The 19147-nt window shown below is 32.2% G+C and overlaps 5 protein-coding genes across 5 annotated transcripts; 3 read left to right on the forward strand and 2 right to left on the reverse strand.

The window, feature by feature from the left end:
* Window positions 1-167: 167 nt before the first annotated feature.
* Msh6 (DNA mismatch repair protein Msh6) lies at window positions 168-4314 on the forward strand. Its single transcript, XM_047056025.2, has 2 exons — window positions 168-1779; window positions 1839-4314. The coding sequence occupies exons 1-2, from the start codon at window positions 304-306 to the stop codon at window positions 4257-4259; spliced, it is 3897 nt and encodes a 1298-aa protein (XP_046911981.2). The 5' UTR covers window positions 168-303; the 3' UTR covers window positions 4260-4314.
* Window positions 4236-5550, reverse strand: LOC124492997 (ubiquitin carboxy-terminal hydrolase L5). The gene is given in 3 exon segments (XM_047056031.2): window positions 4236-4502; window positions 4567-4589; window positions 4592-5550. Coding segments are annotated over 3 exon segments (996 nt in total). The 5' UTR covers window positions 5391-5550; the 3' UTR covers window positions 4236-4328.
* Window positions 5551-5736: 186 nt separating this feature from the next.
* Window positions 5737-11079, forward strand: LOC124492996 (uncharacterized). Its single transcript, XM_075735240.1, is given in 7 exon segments — window positions 5737-6028; window positions 6085-6149; window positions 8469-8774; window positions 8868-9097; window positions 9099-9276; window positions 9337-9537; window positions 9595-11079. Coding segments are annotated over 7 exon segments (2271 nt in total). The 5' UTR covers window positions 5737-5984; the 3' UTR covers window positions 10842-11079.
* A 37-nt stretch (window positions 11080-11116) lies between these two features.
* Window positions 11117-12444, forward strand: Tbp (TATA binding protein). The gene is made up of 2 exons (XM_047056032.2): window positions 11117-12012; window positions 12074-12444. The coding sequence occupies exons 1-2, from the start codon at window positions 11296-11298 to the stop codon at window positions 12347-12349; spliced, it is 993 nt and encodes a 330-aa protein (XP_046911988.2). The 5' UTR covers window positions 11117-11295; the 3' UTR covers window positions 12350-12444.
* Window positions 12445-12856: 412 nt separating this feature from the next.
* Window positions 12857-19031, reverse strand: LOC124491358 (uncharacterized). Its single transcript, XM_047053985.2, has 2 exons — window positions 18382-19031; window positions 12857-15153 (listed from the first exon to the last, which is right to left on the reverse strand). Exons 1-2 carry the CDS (start codon window positions 18898-18900, stop codon window positions 13273-13275), a joined length of 2400 nt encoding a protein of 799 aa, XP_046909941.2. The 5' UTR covers window positions 18901-19031; the 3' UTR covers window positions 12857-13272.
* Between the last annotated feature and the right edge of the window lie 116 nt (window positions 19032-19147).

A 19147-nucleotide genomic window follows, 5' to 3' on the forward strand; every position in this document is an offset into this window, starting at 1 on the left:
CAAACTTTTTGAAAGGAAAAGGAATGTATTTTGTTTCCGAGAAATTTCCCGCACACACACACACACACACACAAATTGTTTATTGGTGAAAATTTTTTTCTGTTCCAATTTACTTTCGCCATCTAGTGATTCGACAATTAATCAGCACTTGTGAAGAGTTGCGCGCCACTTTTGGTCATCTGATTGAAAACTCACGAATTTTTCTTTGTTTGTTTCATCATTCTTGTTTTATCAAAATTTAAATCCTGTGTCGATTGAAAAATGCAGTTTTAATTCAAACAAAAAAAAAAAACAACAAAAGCGATGAAGAAATCACCATTTCGTGGTTGTCAAACACCTAAACAGAATAATACATTGTTGAATTATTTTTCTCGTACTACACCGAAATCTGTGGAAAAATGTGACTCAACCATCCAATCGAAATCAAAGGATGATGTATCGGATAAACGAATTGAACTTTCTGATCGATCAAATAAAAGTGAAAATAATTGCAAAACTGCTACACGTAATTGTTTGGAAAAAGAAACACCTTCAAAACGAAAAACTGAACAACGAGCATCGGATGATGATGATGATAAAATTGGCCTGATTAAATCGAATGATTCAATGCAAAAGAATAAACGATTCAAACGAATTTTTCTCAGTTCAGATGATGATGATGATGATAACGAAAATGTGAGCAAGAATGATGGAGATGATTATCAACCAGAAACAGAATCTTCTGACGTTGATTTTATTTCCGAAAATAGTGATTCAAATTTTGGAAACGACGATGATGATGAAGTGACACCACCATCAAAAAAATCAAAAAAGAATTGCAAATCTAGTTCGAAAAATGTGAAAGCAACGAAAAGTAATAAATACAAAAAAGATGCTGATGATTTCATCTTTGATGATATGATTGAAATCTCAGATGATTCTCAGAATCTATCGAATCTGAAATTGAAAACGAAAAAAATTTTGGATACAAATTCAGCCGATTCGATAACAACACTGAAAATGAATGAAGATAAAAGTATTGCATTTAAATTCATTCCAGTCGATCCAATCGTCCATGAAAAGGATAGTGTTTTTGATGATGAAAATTTGGCCGAAAACGCAAATGTTGCCAATAATGAATATGCCATTTTGGATAATGAAAAAACTGTCAAAAAATCATCATATTCATCATTATCGAATGTGGATAAACCAACCTCATCGGAGCAAGCAACAAATACACAATGGCCACATTTATCCTATAAATTTTTGCAACCAAAATACATAAAAGATTTGAATGGAAATCCAATGCTTATCAATGATGAATTGAATGTCAATTATGATCCATCAACATTGTATGTGCCGATTGAATTTCTTGAACAACAAACACCAGCAATGCGTCAATGGTGGGAATTGAAATCACGAAATTATGATACAATTCTATTCTTTAAGATGGGAAAATTTTATGAATTTTTCCATATGGATGCTGTATCATGTGCTAAAGAATTGAAAATATTATTTATGCGTGGTAATAATGCACATGCTGGTTTTCCCGAAAAAAGCTATAAAAAATATGCCGACGCATTGGTACAGAAAGGATACAAGGTTGCACGGGTTGAACAAACCGAAACACCAGAAATGGTTACCGAACGTTGTAAAAAGATGAAACGTACAACAAAATTTGACAAGGTTGTCAAACGTGAAATCTGCCGTATATCATCGATCGGCACCCGTTACATGTCCGATATTGATGCCGATACATTTCTTGATTATACTTCGTATTTAATGGCTTTCACTTGTAAGGTATTTCATTTGTTTTTTCATTTGTTTTGTTTGGATTTTCAATTTTTTTGTTTGTTTAGGAATTTACAAAATCTTCATTCGATTTGGGCGTCTGTTTTGTAGATGTATCTATTGGACAATTTTTCCTCTCACAATTCCGTGATGATCGTAACAATTCCAAACTTCGTACATTGATATCACACTATTCACCAGTGGAAATCATTATTGAAGAATCCAACAAATTATGCAAATTGATCGAAACAATTTGCCCAGCTGCACGTGTTCAGAAATTGAAACGATTTAAATCGGCTAGTCAAACTTTGAAATTTATTTATGAAAAAAATCTATGGTCAAATATTGCTACCGATTTTCGAAACGAAATTCTCGATCCATCCGATGTGATTCAACAGTCTGCCCGAACAGAATTCGAATTGGCCACCGTTTCAATGGGTGCCATAATTGATTATTTGGAAAAATCATTGATAATTGATGATATCATGTCAATGGGACAGTTCCAAGTATATCGTCCACCAGAATTTAACTCAGTAATGACTAAATTGCCCGATCATATGATTATGGATTCAATGACGATGAAAAATTTGGAAATTCTTGAATCATTAACTCATGACGATATGAGTAAAACATCCACTTTGTTCAAAATTATTAATCATTGTCAAACTGCATTCGGTAAACGAATGCTTAGAACTTGGATATGTCAACCATTATGTGGCTTAAGTAATGGATTAGAAATGAGACGTGAAGCTGTACGAGATTTGGCCGAAAATATCGACATTGCTGGCTACCACAAACAATGGAAAGAAATGCTAAAAAAGATTCCTGATCTGGATCGTTTATTGACACAGATTCATTCACAATCATCGCTTAAACGTTCGAAAGATCATCCGGATGCACGTGCCATACTATTTGAATCGGACATTTATCGTATACGACGAATTAAAACTTTTCTCGACACTATTGCTGGTTTTGAACAGATTTCGAAAATTGTTGAGAACATTCAATCAAATTTAGATTTATTCAAATCCAAATACATTCACCAATTGATGACATATATAGAAGATGGGGGATTGTTTCCTCGATTCGATGATAAAATTCAATTTTTTCGACAATCATTTTATGAAGAAAAAGTTCGTCAAGATGGCCATTTCATACCGGACAAAGGTGTCGATGATGAGTATGATCAGGCCTGTGAAATGATTTCAAATATTACAAAGAAATTTGATGATTACCTCAATGAGCAGAAATTATTTTTCAAAACACGTATCAACTATGTGAATGCATTGAAGAATCGTTTCCTATTGGAAGTACCGGATTCATGTGAATCGAAAATTTCAAAATGGCAAGAAAATTATGAATTGAAAAGTTCACGTAAAGGTTATAAACGTTATCATACGACTAAATTAATCGAAATGATTGAACAGCTGGAACAGGCTGAAAATGAAAAACAATTGCTTCTTGGTGATATATTTCGTCGTCTTTTAGCTCGGTTCGATCAAGATTATAAGATTTGGCGCCAAGCAATTTCATGTATTTCACAATTTGATGCCTTATTGTCATTATCAAACACACGACAATTGTTTGAATCGAATGGTTCAAATTCTTGTTTACCAGAATTCATTTGGGATCATCAAGATCAATCGATTATACGTGCAAAAGATTTGCGTAATGCTTTCCTAGTGATCAACAATACAGTCATACCAAACGATATTGAATTAATGGGTGAAACATTGATTTTAACCGGCCCAAATATGGGTGGTAAAACTACATTGATGCGTTCGGTTGGTTTGTTGGTCATTCTGGCACAAATTGGTTCCTATGTTCCGGCTAGTGAATGTCAGCTAACACCTGTGGATCGAATATTCACCCGTATCGGTGCTTATGATATTGTTTTGGAAAATGAAAGTACTTTTATGGTCGAACTAAGCGAAGCCTTGTCGATTATGAAATATGCGTCGAAATTATCATTGGCATTGATCGATGAACTTGGTAGTGGAACATCAACATTTGATGGTACAGCTATTGCTTCGGCCATCATTTTTAATCTAGCCGAAACAATTAAATGTCGAACATTATTCTCAACACATTATCATTCCATTCTGGGTGAATTGAATGGCAAAGCTAACATTAAACTTGGCTACATGTCTTATATGATTGAGAATGAAAATGACAAGGATCCAACCGATGAGAATATTGTCTTTCTATATAAACTACAACCAGGTATTTGTAATAAAAGCTATGGATTTAATGTTGCTAAATTGGCTGGCATACCAAATGAAATTATTCGCCGTGCACATCAACATTCACAACAATTTGAGCTGGAATGCCGTATTAAATCATTGTTAAATTGGTTCCAGCAACGAAAAAAACAGCATAATAAATCAATGATTAGCGATAATGATCGTGTTGAAGCTGAAGAAAATTGTCAACAACTTTTATCAACAATTCGAATGTTGCGAACATTTATTGGAGAGAATAATCCATAAATTTTATTATTAATTTGAATATTGTCTCATGTTGTAATAAAAAAAAATTGAAAAATATCATTTTCATTTTCAATTAACCTTTTCAGCTTTGGCTTTCAATTTATCCTGTTTTTGTTTTTGTTGTTGTAATGCACGTTGTTTAGCCTTGTCATACAATTCGACCAATCGACCATCATTAGCCAATTGTTTAAGTATTTCAATTATCATTGGAAGATAGTTATGTTTACGGCGAATGTTTTCAATCTATTGAGATGGATAAATTGATTTTAAAAAAAAATAAAAATTAATCTCTCCATATTGTTCATACCTTATAACGTTCCATTTTACCGATTCTTGCTTGATCAGATATTTAAGGTTTTCAATCTTGGCTTGAATTTCACCATCAATGTTTGCCTGTTTCTCCATATTGGCAATCTGTTTTTCATAAAGCATTTTTCGATCACTAACAACGGCCATCAGATTGAAATGTATTTCGCCGGTTGCATATTTTTGCATTCGTTTTTCAATAAGTGGACGTGCAACGGCTACCCAATCTTCATTATCACCGATCGGTCCCAAATCATAAGGACCTTCTTTAAGGCCATCCAATTCGATTAAACGACCACCGTATGGTATATAGCCGATGAAATGAAATACATCTTCTTTTTCTTTTTTTCCACTCAAATTGTCAAATTCAAACATTTGTTGTCGAGAAAAGGAATTATGAACTTTACGAATCAATTCTGAATTGCTCAACGATAGACCTTTCATCGAGGCATCGAATGTTTTGGTGAATTCACGAAAATCGGTCAATGTTGGACCTAGATTCAAATCGGCATGTTTACAATTCATTAATATATTGATCAATGCCTGTGTAGCACAAGCATTATGGATAACTTGTTTAGCGAAAAAAATTTCATTCATTAATCGATAATCTTGAAGTAATTTTCCATCCGAATAATCATCCGATACCCATTTGAATAGGAAAATTAGGCCATGAACTGGTTTAAGATTTTCAAAACATTCGGGCATCAATGAATAAAGTTCTTCGACTTGAAGTCCGTTCACACCAAATCCACGAATCAATTCGGTGAATACACCAGGATCCGATTCAATCAAACACCATTGGTCAGCGCCACTAGTATTAGACATTATTGATTTTGTCAGTGATTGATTTTGTTGGCAATATTTTTTGTAAAATTTTGTAAAAAAAATGTCAAATCTTGTAAGGATTGCTGTTTGAATTTGAAAGAATAAAAAACAAAATCAAATTTTCAAACAAAAGAATGCATGCACAATGAAGTCAGCAAAATATATTGCCATTACTAGCAACGTATAAACGCGGAGTTTCATGCACACACGTGAATGGAAAATGATCATCAGTGAGAATATTCAATTCAAACTGTTACATTTTGTTCATGTTCTAAAGTTTAATGGAAATTTAAATTATAGAAAAAAAATAATGCAGAAAAAAATGAAAAAGAAAAAAAATTTATTTGACATTCTTGACATTCAACAACAATTTATAATGATGTTTCATACTTGTGTCAATTTAAGCTCCACCTGTTTGTCAAGAAGAAAAAAATGGTCTTAGTTATTGGAATTTTTTGGAAAAATCAAATGCGCCATCTATCTTGATTTGTAATTAAAAACAAAAAAAGAAACAAAATTTTTCTTGGAAAAATGTCATCATCATCCGACATCTATGGATTGGTTAGTATCTAGACCACACAAGACGAATGATAAATGTTCGTCGCAGAAAGCTACTTGTACAATTTTGGGCCATTTAGGTTTGAATCGAATCAGAGTGTCATTTTTGTTATACTAATGTTTATTTGTTCATTAGATCAACATCACATGTAGAAATTATTCTTATGATAAGTGATACATTTTCTAGATTTGATTATATTGGTAAGTCAAGTTGTTTAATCTAGGTTCAATTTTTTTTTACAAAATGAATCAAATATGATAATGACCTCCTTATCACAACGTATGAATCTTATTTCATTGTCCTTGAAATCTACATATGTATGATTATTATTGGTTGGATCATAATCATGTAATTGCAGCTAATTTATTTTCACTACCATAATTTCGATAATATGAAATGATCCAAACTGTGTTTGTCTTGACTTATTTCATATTGGCTCTCCTTTTCTTATTCATAATCGAATATGGTGCATAATGAATCCTAATGGCTGCCACCATTATCATTAACATCATCATTCGAATAATGCATGCATGTCTATACCGAATTTTCCTAAATCTATCAAAGGCGACGGATAGAGAGGGTATTATGCAATTTGCATTGTACATTTGTTGTTGCATTTACTTTTTGCTTTTCCTTCACTGGTAGAATTTTCCTTTTTTCACCCTGTCATTTTTTGCTTATAATCATGTCTGTCTGTCTTATTTGTTTATGTGTGTGTGTCTGTGAATAGTGGACGTTGAACCGAATAAAATGTTGATTCGAAAATTCTTTATAAAAAAACACCATAGCAGCAACATAGCCATTTTTTTCATTGCTGATTGTGATGTAGCCGAATCGACAAACGCACAGACAAAGAGAGAAAAAGAATAATAATGGAAGATCCGTGCATACATTTATTGACTCGAGTCAATAAGAGATTTTCCCATTCTATTTCCTATAGGAATGGCTTCATACAATATTTGTAGCAAAGTTATTTATATGTGAACAATTCACTGGAAACAGGAGAAAAAAATGTAGCTGCTGCTGTTGATGATGTTGCTACTCCCTGGTATGTTTTGGTGTGTGGTGTGTATATACAGTGTGTATATATAGCTGGTTATAGCCTGCTACATTTTATTTCATTTTTCTCTTGTGGTCTCTCCAGCTATCATTTTCACTGATGATAATAATTTTGGCGTTCATTTCCAAAAATGTATGCTGTATTTATTATTCTGTGAGATAAAATGGTCTAGACATTTAAAAAAATAAAGCGATGATGATGATATAAAAACAAAATTATTATTATCGATTGTGTTACGAGAATGAGCCAAGAAAAATGTTGCAAATTTTTTACATTGATAACAACAATATTAATGTTGACGTATACATGAATATAAACACAATAATAACATGGCCATAGACGATCGACCTTCGGATACATATATTTCGATCTGCGCATACAAATTTTTTATGCTATTGCGCATCATATAGACAATCATCAATAGCATCCTGTCACTATGCCACTATGCAAGTGTAGCATTTTTTTTTGTTGTTTGTTTGGCTATTTTTTCATTTCATTTCGTTTGTTGTAAAGGCGGTAATAAAAATGTACATTATTCTTTTCATTATTTCGTTTCGGTGTCGTGGTTGGTAGTGATAATTTTCGGTCTCCAAAAAAAAACTATACGCTCAACATCTATACCCGAAAAAAGAAAGTCAATTCCTTAGATTCCGGTAATTGTCTGTTTTTCTTTCATCGTGTCAAACATAATTAATTGTATCATTTCATTCGATTTCTTTTCTTTTTTTTAAATCTGAAAATTTTGTAGTTTCGAAATGTCTTTTTTTCAGCCAACCAAAGAGTTTGCCTTTACAAATTGTTCTTTGGTTCTACGAAAAAAAAGATTTTGGTCATTTCGAAATTCGATTACTATTCCATTTTATTTGTATGACGCAATTTATCACAACCGAATATTGTCTACATTTTTTGGTTAATTCTTATTTTTTCCAAACAATGAAACTTAGCATCATATCCTTCATAATTCATTAATCTACGGGTCAAAAATTTTTTTTTATTTAAATGAATATTTCATTTCTACATCATTAAATGCTTTGAAGATTAACTGATTCACCAAAGAAAACGAAACCGGAACAATCGAACAATTTCTATTTCTATGCTCAAACTTGATTGGAAAATTTGTATTCGAATCAAATCTAACCGAATCTACCTCTATTCATTCTTTTTGGCATAAATTTGATTTTTTTTTCAATTTTTACATTTCATTATTACCATCATATACAATTTGAAACGGGTCAAAAATACAAATACTCTCTCTCTCTCTCTCTCTCTCTTTTCTCTCGCTACTTAAAATCATTTTTCTACTTGACGAAATTATTACTTATTTTCTATTGTGTTCATTCGAATGAATGAACAGATTTGTTTCCATCTCACTGGATACATCATCGAGAGGTATATATTTTCAATTTACAATGTTACCAATATAATAAAGTGATTAATTAATTGTATTAAAAAAAAATAGATTCAAAAATGGAAGATATTCAAACCAAATCGAAAGCTACTGAAGATGCAAATTCCGAATCAGCTATCTACAATGATTCTAAATTATTGCTTAAGATACCTAAATGTTCACGTTGTCGTAATCATGGTTTATTAAATTCGCTCAAAGGTCATAAACGTACATGTCCACATCGAGATTGTATTTGTTCAAAATGTTTTCTGATTAGTGAACGACAAAGAGTTATGGCTGCACAAATTTCACTTCGTCGCCAACAAGAGATGGAAGATAAAATCAAAATATTATCACAAATGCAGCATAATTCTGATGGTAATTTGGAAAAGATTATATTTTTTAAAATTTTTAAATTTTTAACAGAGAGTCTTGTTCATATCTTTTTTCGAAATTCCAAAAAATTCTCAGACATCATTGATATTGGTGTAGGAAAAAAACGAATGAAATTATTGTCATCAATAATGAAAGATCAAAGTAATAAAAATGCTTTAAATCAGATGGCCATTGCTGTTGTTGACAATACAGCCACCAATATTAGTTCATTGCCAAAAGCAGATCATGCATTCAACCCAGTTACAAATCGTCTGGAAACATTGATTGAAGTTGTGCAAGAACAATCTCAACCACCACCGCCAACCACCACCACCACCACCAATAATAAAGGAATCGAATATTTTCAAGACAAAATCCTCAAATATGGATTCAGCTACAAGCAGCAGTGACAATAATATGGCAGCAGTATTTGATGATGAACCATTTGAATCATTTAATATACCATATATCAGTGATAATTCTAGCTCATTTTTAGAAGATACTGGTAAATTCTTTTTCATCGGTAAAAAATGTCAATTATAATTGAATTCGATTCTTGATTTAGGAGGTGAAGATCCGATTAGTGGCCATCATTTGAACCGTGATGAACAAGATTCGATTGCTGGCAAAATAAGTGATCTTTCGGTTAAGCTTTCAAAAAGTGGCTTTAATCTGGATGAGAATTTTAAAACTCATTGTCTTTTGGCCACAATTATTAATGATAATGATGGCAACATTGATGAAAGTTTTGGCAAAATTATGCGATGTAAGTTTCAATCAAATTTTTTTCCATTATAATTGAGTGAAATAATTTTTCCCATAGCTATCATTAAGTTTAGTCAGTTGGTATATGATGACCATTGTAAAAAAACAGAAACCAAGGGCAATCGTAAAAGTAATCAAGCATCAGCAAAAATAGGAGCCAACAACGCCAAACGAGAACAAACAAATTTTCATCAAAGTTTTGAATCGCCTCATCATTACGATGAAAATCGTATCAAATTGAGTACTAAAGATGATCCGGTCACCAAACATCATGCAGCAATAAACTTGGATAAAAAACCATTAAAAATGTTCAATATCGATTCGCCTTCATTACTTTCGAATACAACTAAAATATCATCATCGCCGTCAACAACACTTACTTCCATTGTACCGAAATCACTCGCCATGCCATTGGCAACATTGATCAATCAGGGCATTATTCCTCAACAACAGCTATCAAAAAATGTCAAAGATTTATCAATGTCCGGCAACTTGTCAGCATTGCAAGTACAATCGAACAACAAACATCTAGTATTCGTTATTAATCCTCAATCGACGTCGTCAAATAATGCACCAAATCAATTGAACGATTCTCAAGCCAAAATTCAGTTACCAGTTTCATTGATGATTCCATCTACTTCTGCTACCAATCTAAGCAGTTTCAGTATCGATGGTAACATTGGTGATCATGATAAATTGCAATCACCACCACCACCACAACAAGTCACCAAAATTATTGATCCAAAACAAATTTATGCCTCCACTCCTATAGCTGGTACAAACAACTTAACACCAGAAGTAAATAATCTCGAAACATCAGCCACTTCAATTTTGAAAGCTCAATTGTCTTCATCGTCGAATAATAATCCATCATCATCATCATCAACGACAACAACAACAACAACATCATCAAGTATTTATACTAGATCGGATGGTGGTTTAGCTGAAAAATCCTTCACAGCATTGGTTTCGAATGGAGTGATGGGACCTCAGCATAAAATCGGTATGCAATCTCTATCAACAACATGTATCATTGAACCAAGCCAATCAAGCCTTGTTTCATCAATGTCTCAAAATATGAATATTGTTCGTGAATTATCATCATCATCGACAACAATATGGAGCTCAAATAAGGATAAAAATTCTCCCGATTTAAATGACGGCAATAAAGGATCTCGTATTAGCCATGTTACAATCTTGAATAGGAACCGAGCCAAACTTGCCAAGTTGCGAAATTCGAATATTCAATCATCTGATAACGACAACAATAATGATTCACAAATGGAATCTTTAAATCCGGTTTAATCAATCGAGCTATTCAATTGAAATTTCATAATTTCAAAGTGTAACTTTGTTCATTGTAAAATTGATTAATTCATTCTCGACTTTTTCAGTTTTTTCTTTTTTTTAACAATGTTGTTTTCTTTTGCATAATATAATTATTCAATTCGGCTGTGTATTTAAACAATTCTGTAAGACAGTATTCGGATTTTTTTTGTATATTGGTCGTTTTTTCATGGAAAAAATAAAGTTCTCGAATTGAGAAGAATTCAAAATTTGATCCAGCTATTTTAACACAATTCGTGCCTTTAGGTCAAAATAGCAATTTAACAACATTGTTTCAACTCGAATTTTTCAAAATTGAAAAAATAATTCAACAATTTCTCACCTGAATCAATCGAATTACCACATTCGTGTCTATTCGAACATTTTGAATTAGCGCTTCTATTTGGTAGAAACTAAATGTGTAACATTCATTATGGAACAAAATTCTTACAGTAACATTCCAAGTATTGCTGGTTCACAAAATGAACTGGATCCAGAGGCACAACATTTGGCTTTTTTACAAAGTCAACTTGCCCAACCATCTCCAATGCAACCACCTCATCACGATAATACTGTCCAACCACCATCGACACCAAGTCAGCAACATTCACCGCCATCAAAACAACAACAAAATAATGACAATCAAAATGCTTCTTCTCCTTCTCCTTCTCCCACATCAACTGATGTGCCAAATGAAACCAATGTTCAATCGGAGAAATCTAAACAAAATAATCAAAACAATAATCAAAATAATAATAATAATAATAATAATACTGTTTCAACACCAGCCAAAGATGAACCGGCAACTCCATCATCGAATCTGTTTCAAAGTTATCCAGGACCGATGACTCCTCGTACGCCGATCACGCCAATGTCTGTTGATTCACAAATTGTACCGCAATTACAGAACATTGTATCCACAGTTGATTTAGGTTGTAAATTAGATCTTAAACGAATAGCATTACATGCAAGAAATGCCGAGTACAATCCAAAACGTTTTGCCGCAGTTATAATGCGAATTCGTGAGCCAAGAACTACTGCTTTGATATTCAGTTCGGGTAAAATGGTTTGTACTGGAGCCAAAAGTGAAGATATGTCTCGACTTGCAGCTCGAAAATATGCTCGAATTGTGCAAAAACTTGGTTTTGAAGTATGAAATTTGAATTATTATTTGCAGTGATTAAATTATCGTTTTTTTTCATTAATTTTAGGCAAAATTTTCTGAATTTAAAATCCAAAACATGGTCGGCAGCTGTGACGTGCGATTTCCCATTCGTTTGGAAGGACTTGTTCTCACCCATAGCCAATTCTCAAGTTATGAACCGGAATTATTTCCTGGTCTCATTTATCGTATGGTCAAACCTAGGATTGTATTATTGATATTCGTATCGGGCAAAGTAGTATTAACTGGCGCTAAAGAACGTAACGAAATCTATCAAGCATTCGAAAATATTTATCCAATTTTAAGAAGTTTTAGAAAACAATGATTTCTTTTTACTTTATTCTGTCATTTGTTGGCATTTTGTTTTCACCATTGAATATATACATGCACATCATTCGAATAATTAAAATTCTTTCAAACCATGTGAAAAAATAACGAACAATCAGAATGATAATATGATGATACGTATAACCTCCTTACGTATATTAACCCTATATATGGGGTTAATGATATTTTCTATAAAACTTTTTTTTCTAATTAACAAAAATCATTCATTTCTGACAATTACGAACTGAATTCTTCTCTTGTTTTTAATATTTTAAAAACTAGATGGAAGTATACGTTTTAGGATTTTACTATTGTGTGGAATTAAGATTCAAATATATGACTTGCAGTCAAATAAGAATAAATGGTTTATATATCAATTCAACAGTTTTTAATGATGCCTTATACTTTAGTAAATGTATAATAGGATTTTAACTATTGTAATTTCATACAATAGTCATATTAAGAATAAAATAATTAAATAACCGTACAATTAATCAAATTTCCAACAGTACGAAAAGTTAATTTATTTACAGAATAAGACGAAAAAAATAAATTCTTTTTTTTTGTTCAAAATAAAATTCAAGCCAAAGAATTATCGCTATGTGATGATCATAACAAAAAGAGGATATAATTATGAATGAAAATGATAATGAAAATAAGAAAATGAAAATGAGAAAATAGAATCTGCACACTATGACAATCTATATTATATGTAATATAATTTAATTAAAGGAATCAATCAATAAAAAAATAAAGAAAGAGAAAAAAAGGAAAATAAGAAGAAAATGACATTAATGACAGATTGATTTTCCGGCAAATGTAATAGTGATTGGGTGTATATCTCTTTCTATATGTGTGTGTGTGTGTGTGTGTTTCAATTGAGGGAATCGAAAAATTAACTGGCTTGGCACAGAATGGCGCTTAGAAGGCAGACTTAGAAAAAAAAGTATGTGACGACGAAGAAAGTGAAGAAATATCACTGACAGTTGATGATAATGTTAGTGGTGATACAGTTGTATTCATCACAGGAGCGGCCAATGTAGATGATGATGTCGTTTGTTCAACAATAGCAGAATTTGGATCGTCATCGCATTTTTCTAATAATTCATGCAATTTTTGTTCATTATGATTGGTATCTGTATCCGGACGGATAAAATGTACAATTTGTCTGGATTCATCAGCATGATTCGTTGAATACGAACCACCAGCATCGTCATCGTCATCATGATCGGCTTCATTACGTACGATTTCATCCACTTTTTTCCTATAAACGCCGGACAGCACATAGGTTTTTACTTTACGACCATCGTGGCCAATTTGTTCGGTTATAGCTGTTGTCGGATGTTCCATCTCACTAATACCTAGATCAGTATGTTCAGATTCAGCCGGATGTGGCTCTGGTCCAATATATTGATAATTAGGATCATAACCTTTTACACGATATCGTCGAACCGGTCTTGGTGATGGCGATGATCGTATCGGCTCATATCGTTCATCTGATGCTGTATTATCATTTAAATCATCAGCCATATCTTCATATGATGGTTCATTTGATGACGATATACTTCGAGGGTCATAATCACGGTATGATTCACTTTGATTATCATCTAACTCGGAATTATTATTATCTCGATCATGAACTGATGAATGTGAATGTGAATGATGATATTTATCTTCACTTGGGAATTGTTTTAAATATTTTTCCGGTATTTTACCCTTTGTTTGTACTTTATGAATTTCGCCTTCTTCTTTATCTTCGAAATCCAATTTATGTCTTTTACCACCGGTGACCATTAGATTTTTCAATGTTTTCAGCAATTGTTTATCATAATTATTCTTTTCTAAATTTTCTAATCCTTCCGCCGTACGTATAGTCATAGGATGTCCAGATTTTGGCGCTGGTTGTTCGGCGGAATCATTATCGCTATACGATGACGATGACGATGACGATGATGATGATGATGATGATGATGGACGATAAATTGGACTAAAATCCAATGCAGATTTATTATTATCTTCATCATCTGTTGATAGTGTTGACTTTGAACGACTATTATGATGACCTGATGTTGAGCTGGTACTTTTCATTATTGATTTATGATTATTTTTATAATTATGTCTAGGTAACTGATCATAACTAGATGATGAAGGTGTATATTTTTTACCACTACTACTATGCGGAGGTATAGTTCTTGGATTGATATCATCTAAATTTCTTAATGGTGGCATATTCTGTAAATATTTATCCGGTATCACTTTTGATCGTGTTGGACCATTTGAATAGGCAGTCATTATTTTCTTATGGCCACGATTATGATGATGAACACGTGGATTTATGGAACTTTGTTCCGGTTGTTTTTCATAACTATCATCATCATCATTATTACTAGTATTAGTATCGATAGGAAGCTCTTTATTTTTATCCATATAACGGATTTTTGGTTTTAAACGCATTTGTCTTTCTGCTTTTAGCTTTATCTGACCAACCGAATTGATACGAATTGGTGGCCTTTCAGCTTTGATTCGAATAACTGGTCGTGTTCGTTTCTTAGGTGGGGCTGGCGTTATCGTATTTGGATCATTGACCGACGAAGGGCTACCGTGTTGATTATTGTATTGATTATCAGTGTTATCATCACTGGATGATGAATGATGATGATCCGAATATGTTGGTGAACGTTGATTATTACTACCTTGATTATAATCACTTTCCAATGAATTATCTGGCCATCTTTCTTCGCCTGGTTTATCCAATTTAGGTGCCGGTATAATTTTCATTGCATCAGGCTTCGGAGGAGGGGTCTATGATGAGAAAAAATTAAAACAAAATTAAAAGATTAATCAACACCACTACCGAAAAACAAAAATCAATAACGAGGCCTATAATCTATTAATCATGATTCGGATCGATAAATAAAACGGAACAAAAACAAAACAAAACAAAAAACTCAAACTGAATCAAAACAGCCTATTCATTGAAAATGAAAAAGGGAAAGAAAAAAATTATGGCTAACGATCGATCAGACAAAAAAAATCGATTAAAATCATTCAAAAAATCAGGAGAAACCGATCCCAAAAATTTTGTTTGAATCAATGGATTTTTTTTTTTTGCGCAAAAAAAATTCGACAGAAAATTTATATGCAAACAATGTGCATATTTTAGCTATATAAATCTAATGAAATCAATCATATCAAACCAAAAAAAACAACAACAACAATCAGCTCATCATCATCATAGTATTTTTCTTCCGAAAAAAATATGAAATGATTAGAAATTTGAATAAAATACGAACAAAAATTTATTCGTAATCGTTCATGATGATGATGATCGGATAAAGAGAGAGAGAGAGAGAGAGAGAAAATGATTAAAGACTTTTCGGCGATCAAGAGCAATAAACAACAAGAATTGCTTGATCAATCAAGCATTATAATCAATGTTGAACGAGAATTTATTTTCTGGTTCAAACTTGGCGGCCAAAGATCTATCCAATAAACAAGCAACAAGTATTATAAAGATAAGTATCCTTGCTGTGATATGTGAATAATGATTGTATTAGAATGGCCAAATATTTGAATTATTTAAATTTATTTTTGGACCTATTTTCGACTTTCGAACATAGAGAGAGAGAGAGAGAGAGAATAATTTGAATCATTACAGATAGAACATGAATGAATCATGCTTTGACATCAATGGTACCAATTGATTATGGCTACCATACACCATTAAACATAGCCATAATCATCATGATCATAAATTATCCGTTTAAAAAAAGTTTTCCTCTCTCTCTCTTTCTTTCACTCTCGTCCTTCCTGTTTTTTCCACCACTCAATCCATCAATATTGTGTTGAGGATATACAACAAAAAAAATTTCCAAATAAAAAAAGACAACAATTAAATCAAAAAAAATTTGAAGATGATAACTGAGAGAGAGAGAGAGAGAGAAATAATGGCCACCTTGCTTGGACTGTTTTGTTGTTGTCTTTGTTCCAAATGGAATAGCATGTTCATCATAATCATGGATATGACGGTGGCAAGAATCGAATTGGATGATGGAACATTTGAAAAGAAAAGGTCCAAAAATGCAACAACAACAACAACACGGTCAATATGAACAATGATTACATCTTTATTGTCATATTACAACTGTGTGTATTACCTTTTCCTGGTGGCTATTTTGGTTATCATAATTTTATGCTCATTGTTGTTGTCATACGCGATCAATACTATCTTTATCATCATCATCATTATGTTTCGATTTAGCGAAACGAAACGAAAACGATATAGTCGGGAAAATGAATGAATAATGGCAATATGGCTAATCTAATCTTTTTTCATCCATTTTTTTGAGATGACCAGACAATCATCATAATCATTATTTGATGATCGTTATTTGATTTCAATACAAACGAAATAAAAATGACTGGACAATTGTTTGTTTTCATATTTTGTTGATGGTAAATTTTTTTTTGTTTTGTTTTGCTTTGTTTGGCTTACATTCATATCCTGTTCCTGGTTACCCACCAAAAACCAAAGCTATATATATATATGGCTATAGATAAGATAAAAGAAAATTGCCAAAAATTGATATCGTTCAATAAATTTTCTCATTCTGTTTCTATCTTTTCAACAATTAGAAGCTGTATGGACATTGTGTGGATTTTGAATGAATTTCACACAATGTAGAATAGAATAATGTCATAATTAAATAATTATGCGAAATAATCATTCACCAATCCTTTGGTCATAATAGATATGATTACATTATCATAATATTGTGGCCAATGTAAATTAAATCAAAACATAACAATATTCATCATCATCATCATGTCTGGGTAAATCATTTTCAACTAGCTAGATAGAAACAACAATGGATAATCATCATTAGCATCATATATATCGGTTGTGGAAATGTCATCAAAAAGAATTCGGAATGATGTGAAAAATGAAGAAAAATTTTCCATCATTTTTATTAAGGTCATTGATCATCATCAATTCAGAAGAAATCTCTATTTTTGGGATTGCCAAATTACTGATTATTCAATTCATGACAGCCATCACTTTTATCAATTCAATCACCTTATTCTTTAACACAGTCGAAAATAAAGGTCATCAAAAAAAAATAAATAAAAATAAAAATTAAGTACCATGATAAAGAAGAATTCGAGACGAATTACATGATTTGATTTAATTTTTCTAGTTTTCTATTTCTAAATTTAAAAGTCCCACATTCGAAACAATGTATCGTTTTCTCATTCTTGATAATCTACTTTTACATTTGATCATTTCTCATTTTCCATGTGGTAATTAACGAAATTTAATCTTTTGTCTTTATGGTTAAAAATGAATGAAAAGTTTTTTCAAGATGCTCAACAATCTACGAGCCATTTGAGCAGCCCCACTCTAACACGGATTTTTGTTGTTATTCAACATTCTACATCTCCATTCTCATCATCGTCAAAGTGATCATCATTATGATGATCATTTAGCATCACCAATTTTAGTTAGACAAGAAAGTGATGAATTAATTAATGAATTGCTTTGATTGATTGATTAATCGTGATTCGTTCGATCATGTTAGTGGCAAGTGGATATAGTGAGTGATATAAAGATAGAGATGGTGAGTGAGAATAAAATATGAGTGGAGATGATAGAACCGTGTTAGCGAGATAAGGGGAAAAACAGACATTCAAAATAGACTTGACATGAACATACCTATTATTAATCAGAATAATATTCGTGTATCATATGGCAATCACATTTTTTGTAAGACATGTGTGTGAGAATTAATGAATAAACTAGTAGATTTTTCATTCAAAATGAGAATGATGTGTGAAATCCATACAATTTCAGACTTTTGTCTCTATCATTTTTTGTATTCTGAATCACTAATTATTATACAATCGACCATAATTTTTCTGATTATTCATCATTTTCACTATCCGTTTAGTATTTTTATCCGAAGGTTTCATTAATTTCATTTTAGGCTGTATTATTAATCGGCCCGGTAATTCTCTGGTTGTCGTGATTACCTGATTATTATTATAATCGCTGTTGTCTTGATCTCTTTCACGGCTATTGTTATTATCATTAGGATTATTAAAATTTTCTTTTGCTTGATTATTCGAATGTGTATCGATATTGAATTGTTTGATCGATGGTGGTGATGATGGTGGCGCTGGTCGATTTGGTCCATGATGCATGGACATACGATCAGATTGTTGTGCTGAAGGATTATTATTGATCATTGGTTTACGGAAATCCAATTTCGGATGTTTTGGGCCATTATTATTATTGAACAATACATATGGATCATTCATATTATTATTATTATTGTTGTTGTTGTTGTTGAAACTATTGCTGTTGAAATTGTTGTTGTTTTTATGATTGTAGTTATTGCGACCACCACCATCATTAATATGAAAACTATCATCATTGCCCCTATAGTTTGAATAATTTGGATCAAAATTCGGTGCAACTTGTGGTGGACCACCCCCACCACTATTCCTAAATGGCTGTTGTGGTGGAGCTTGTTGTATAGGATAAGCCATATAACGGGAATGGTGGTGGTGATGATGGTATAAATGGTTGTTGTTGCTGTTGTGGTAATTGTGGCGGTGGTAGTGGTGGCCGATTAAAATTCATTTGTCGTCCAACATTCATCATGGGGCGATTAATATTGTGATTAAATTGATTATAATCCCGTTGTCGTTGACGATTGTGTATGCTTGGTCGTCTTTGATTATTATTATTATTGATTGGTTCTTCTAAAGAATGGAAAAGAGGAGAAAATTGCAA

This window comes from Dermatophagoides farinae, chromosome 1, assembly GCF_024713945.1.
Source record: "Dermatophagoides farinae isolate YC_2012a chromosome 1, ASM2471394v1, whole genome shotgun sequence".
Classification (NCBI taxonomy): Eukaryota; Metazoa; Arthropoda; class Arachnida; order Sarcoptiformes; family Pyroglyphidae; genus Dermatophagoides; species Dermatophagoides farinae.

Excerpts from the sequence above, each read along its gene's own strand:
- Msh6 (XM_047056025.2), top strand. The coding sequence starts at position 304 with ATGAAGAAATCACCATTTCGTGGTTGTCAAACACCTAAACAGAATAAT. Across the intron at positions 1,780-1,838 it reads TAATGGCTTTCACTTGTAAG|GAATTTACAAAATCTTCATT; the intron begins GTATTTCATTTG and ends TTGTTTGTTTAG.
- Tbp (XM_047056032.2), top strand. The coding sequence starts at position 11,296 with ATGGAACAAAATTCTTACAGTAACATTCCAAGTATTGCTGGTTCACAA. Across the intron at positions 12,013-12,073 it reads TGCAAAAACTTGGTTTTGAA|GCAAAATTTTCTGAATTTAA; the intron begins GTATGAAATTTG and ends CATTAATTTTAG.
- LOC124491358 (XM_047053985.2), bottom strand. The coding sequence starts at position 18,900 with ATGGCTTATCCTATACAACAAGCTCCACCACAACAGCCATTTAGGAAT. Across the intron at positions 15,154-18,381 it reads GCGATTATAATAATAATCAG|ACCCCTCCTCCGAAGCCTGA; the intron begins GTAATCACGACA and ends TTCTCATCATAG.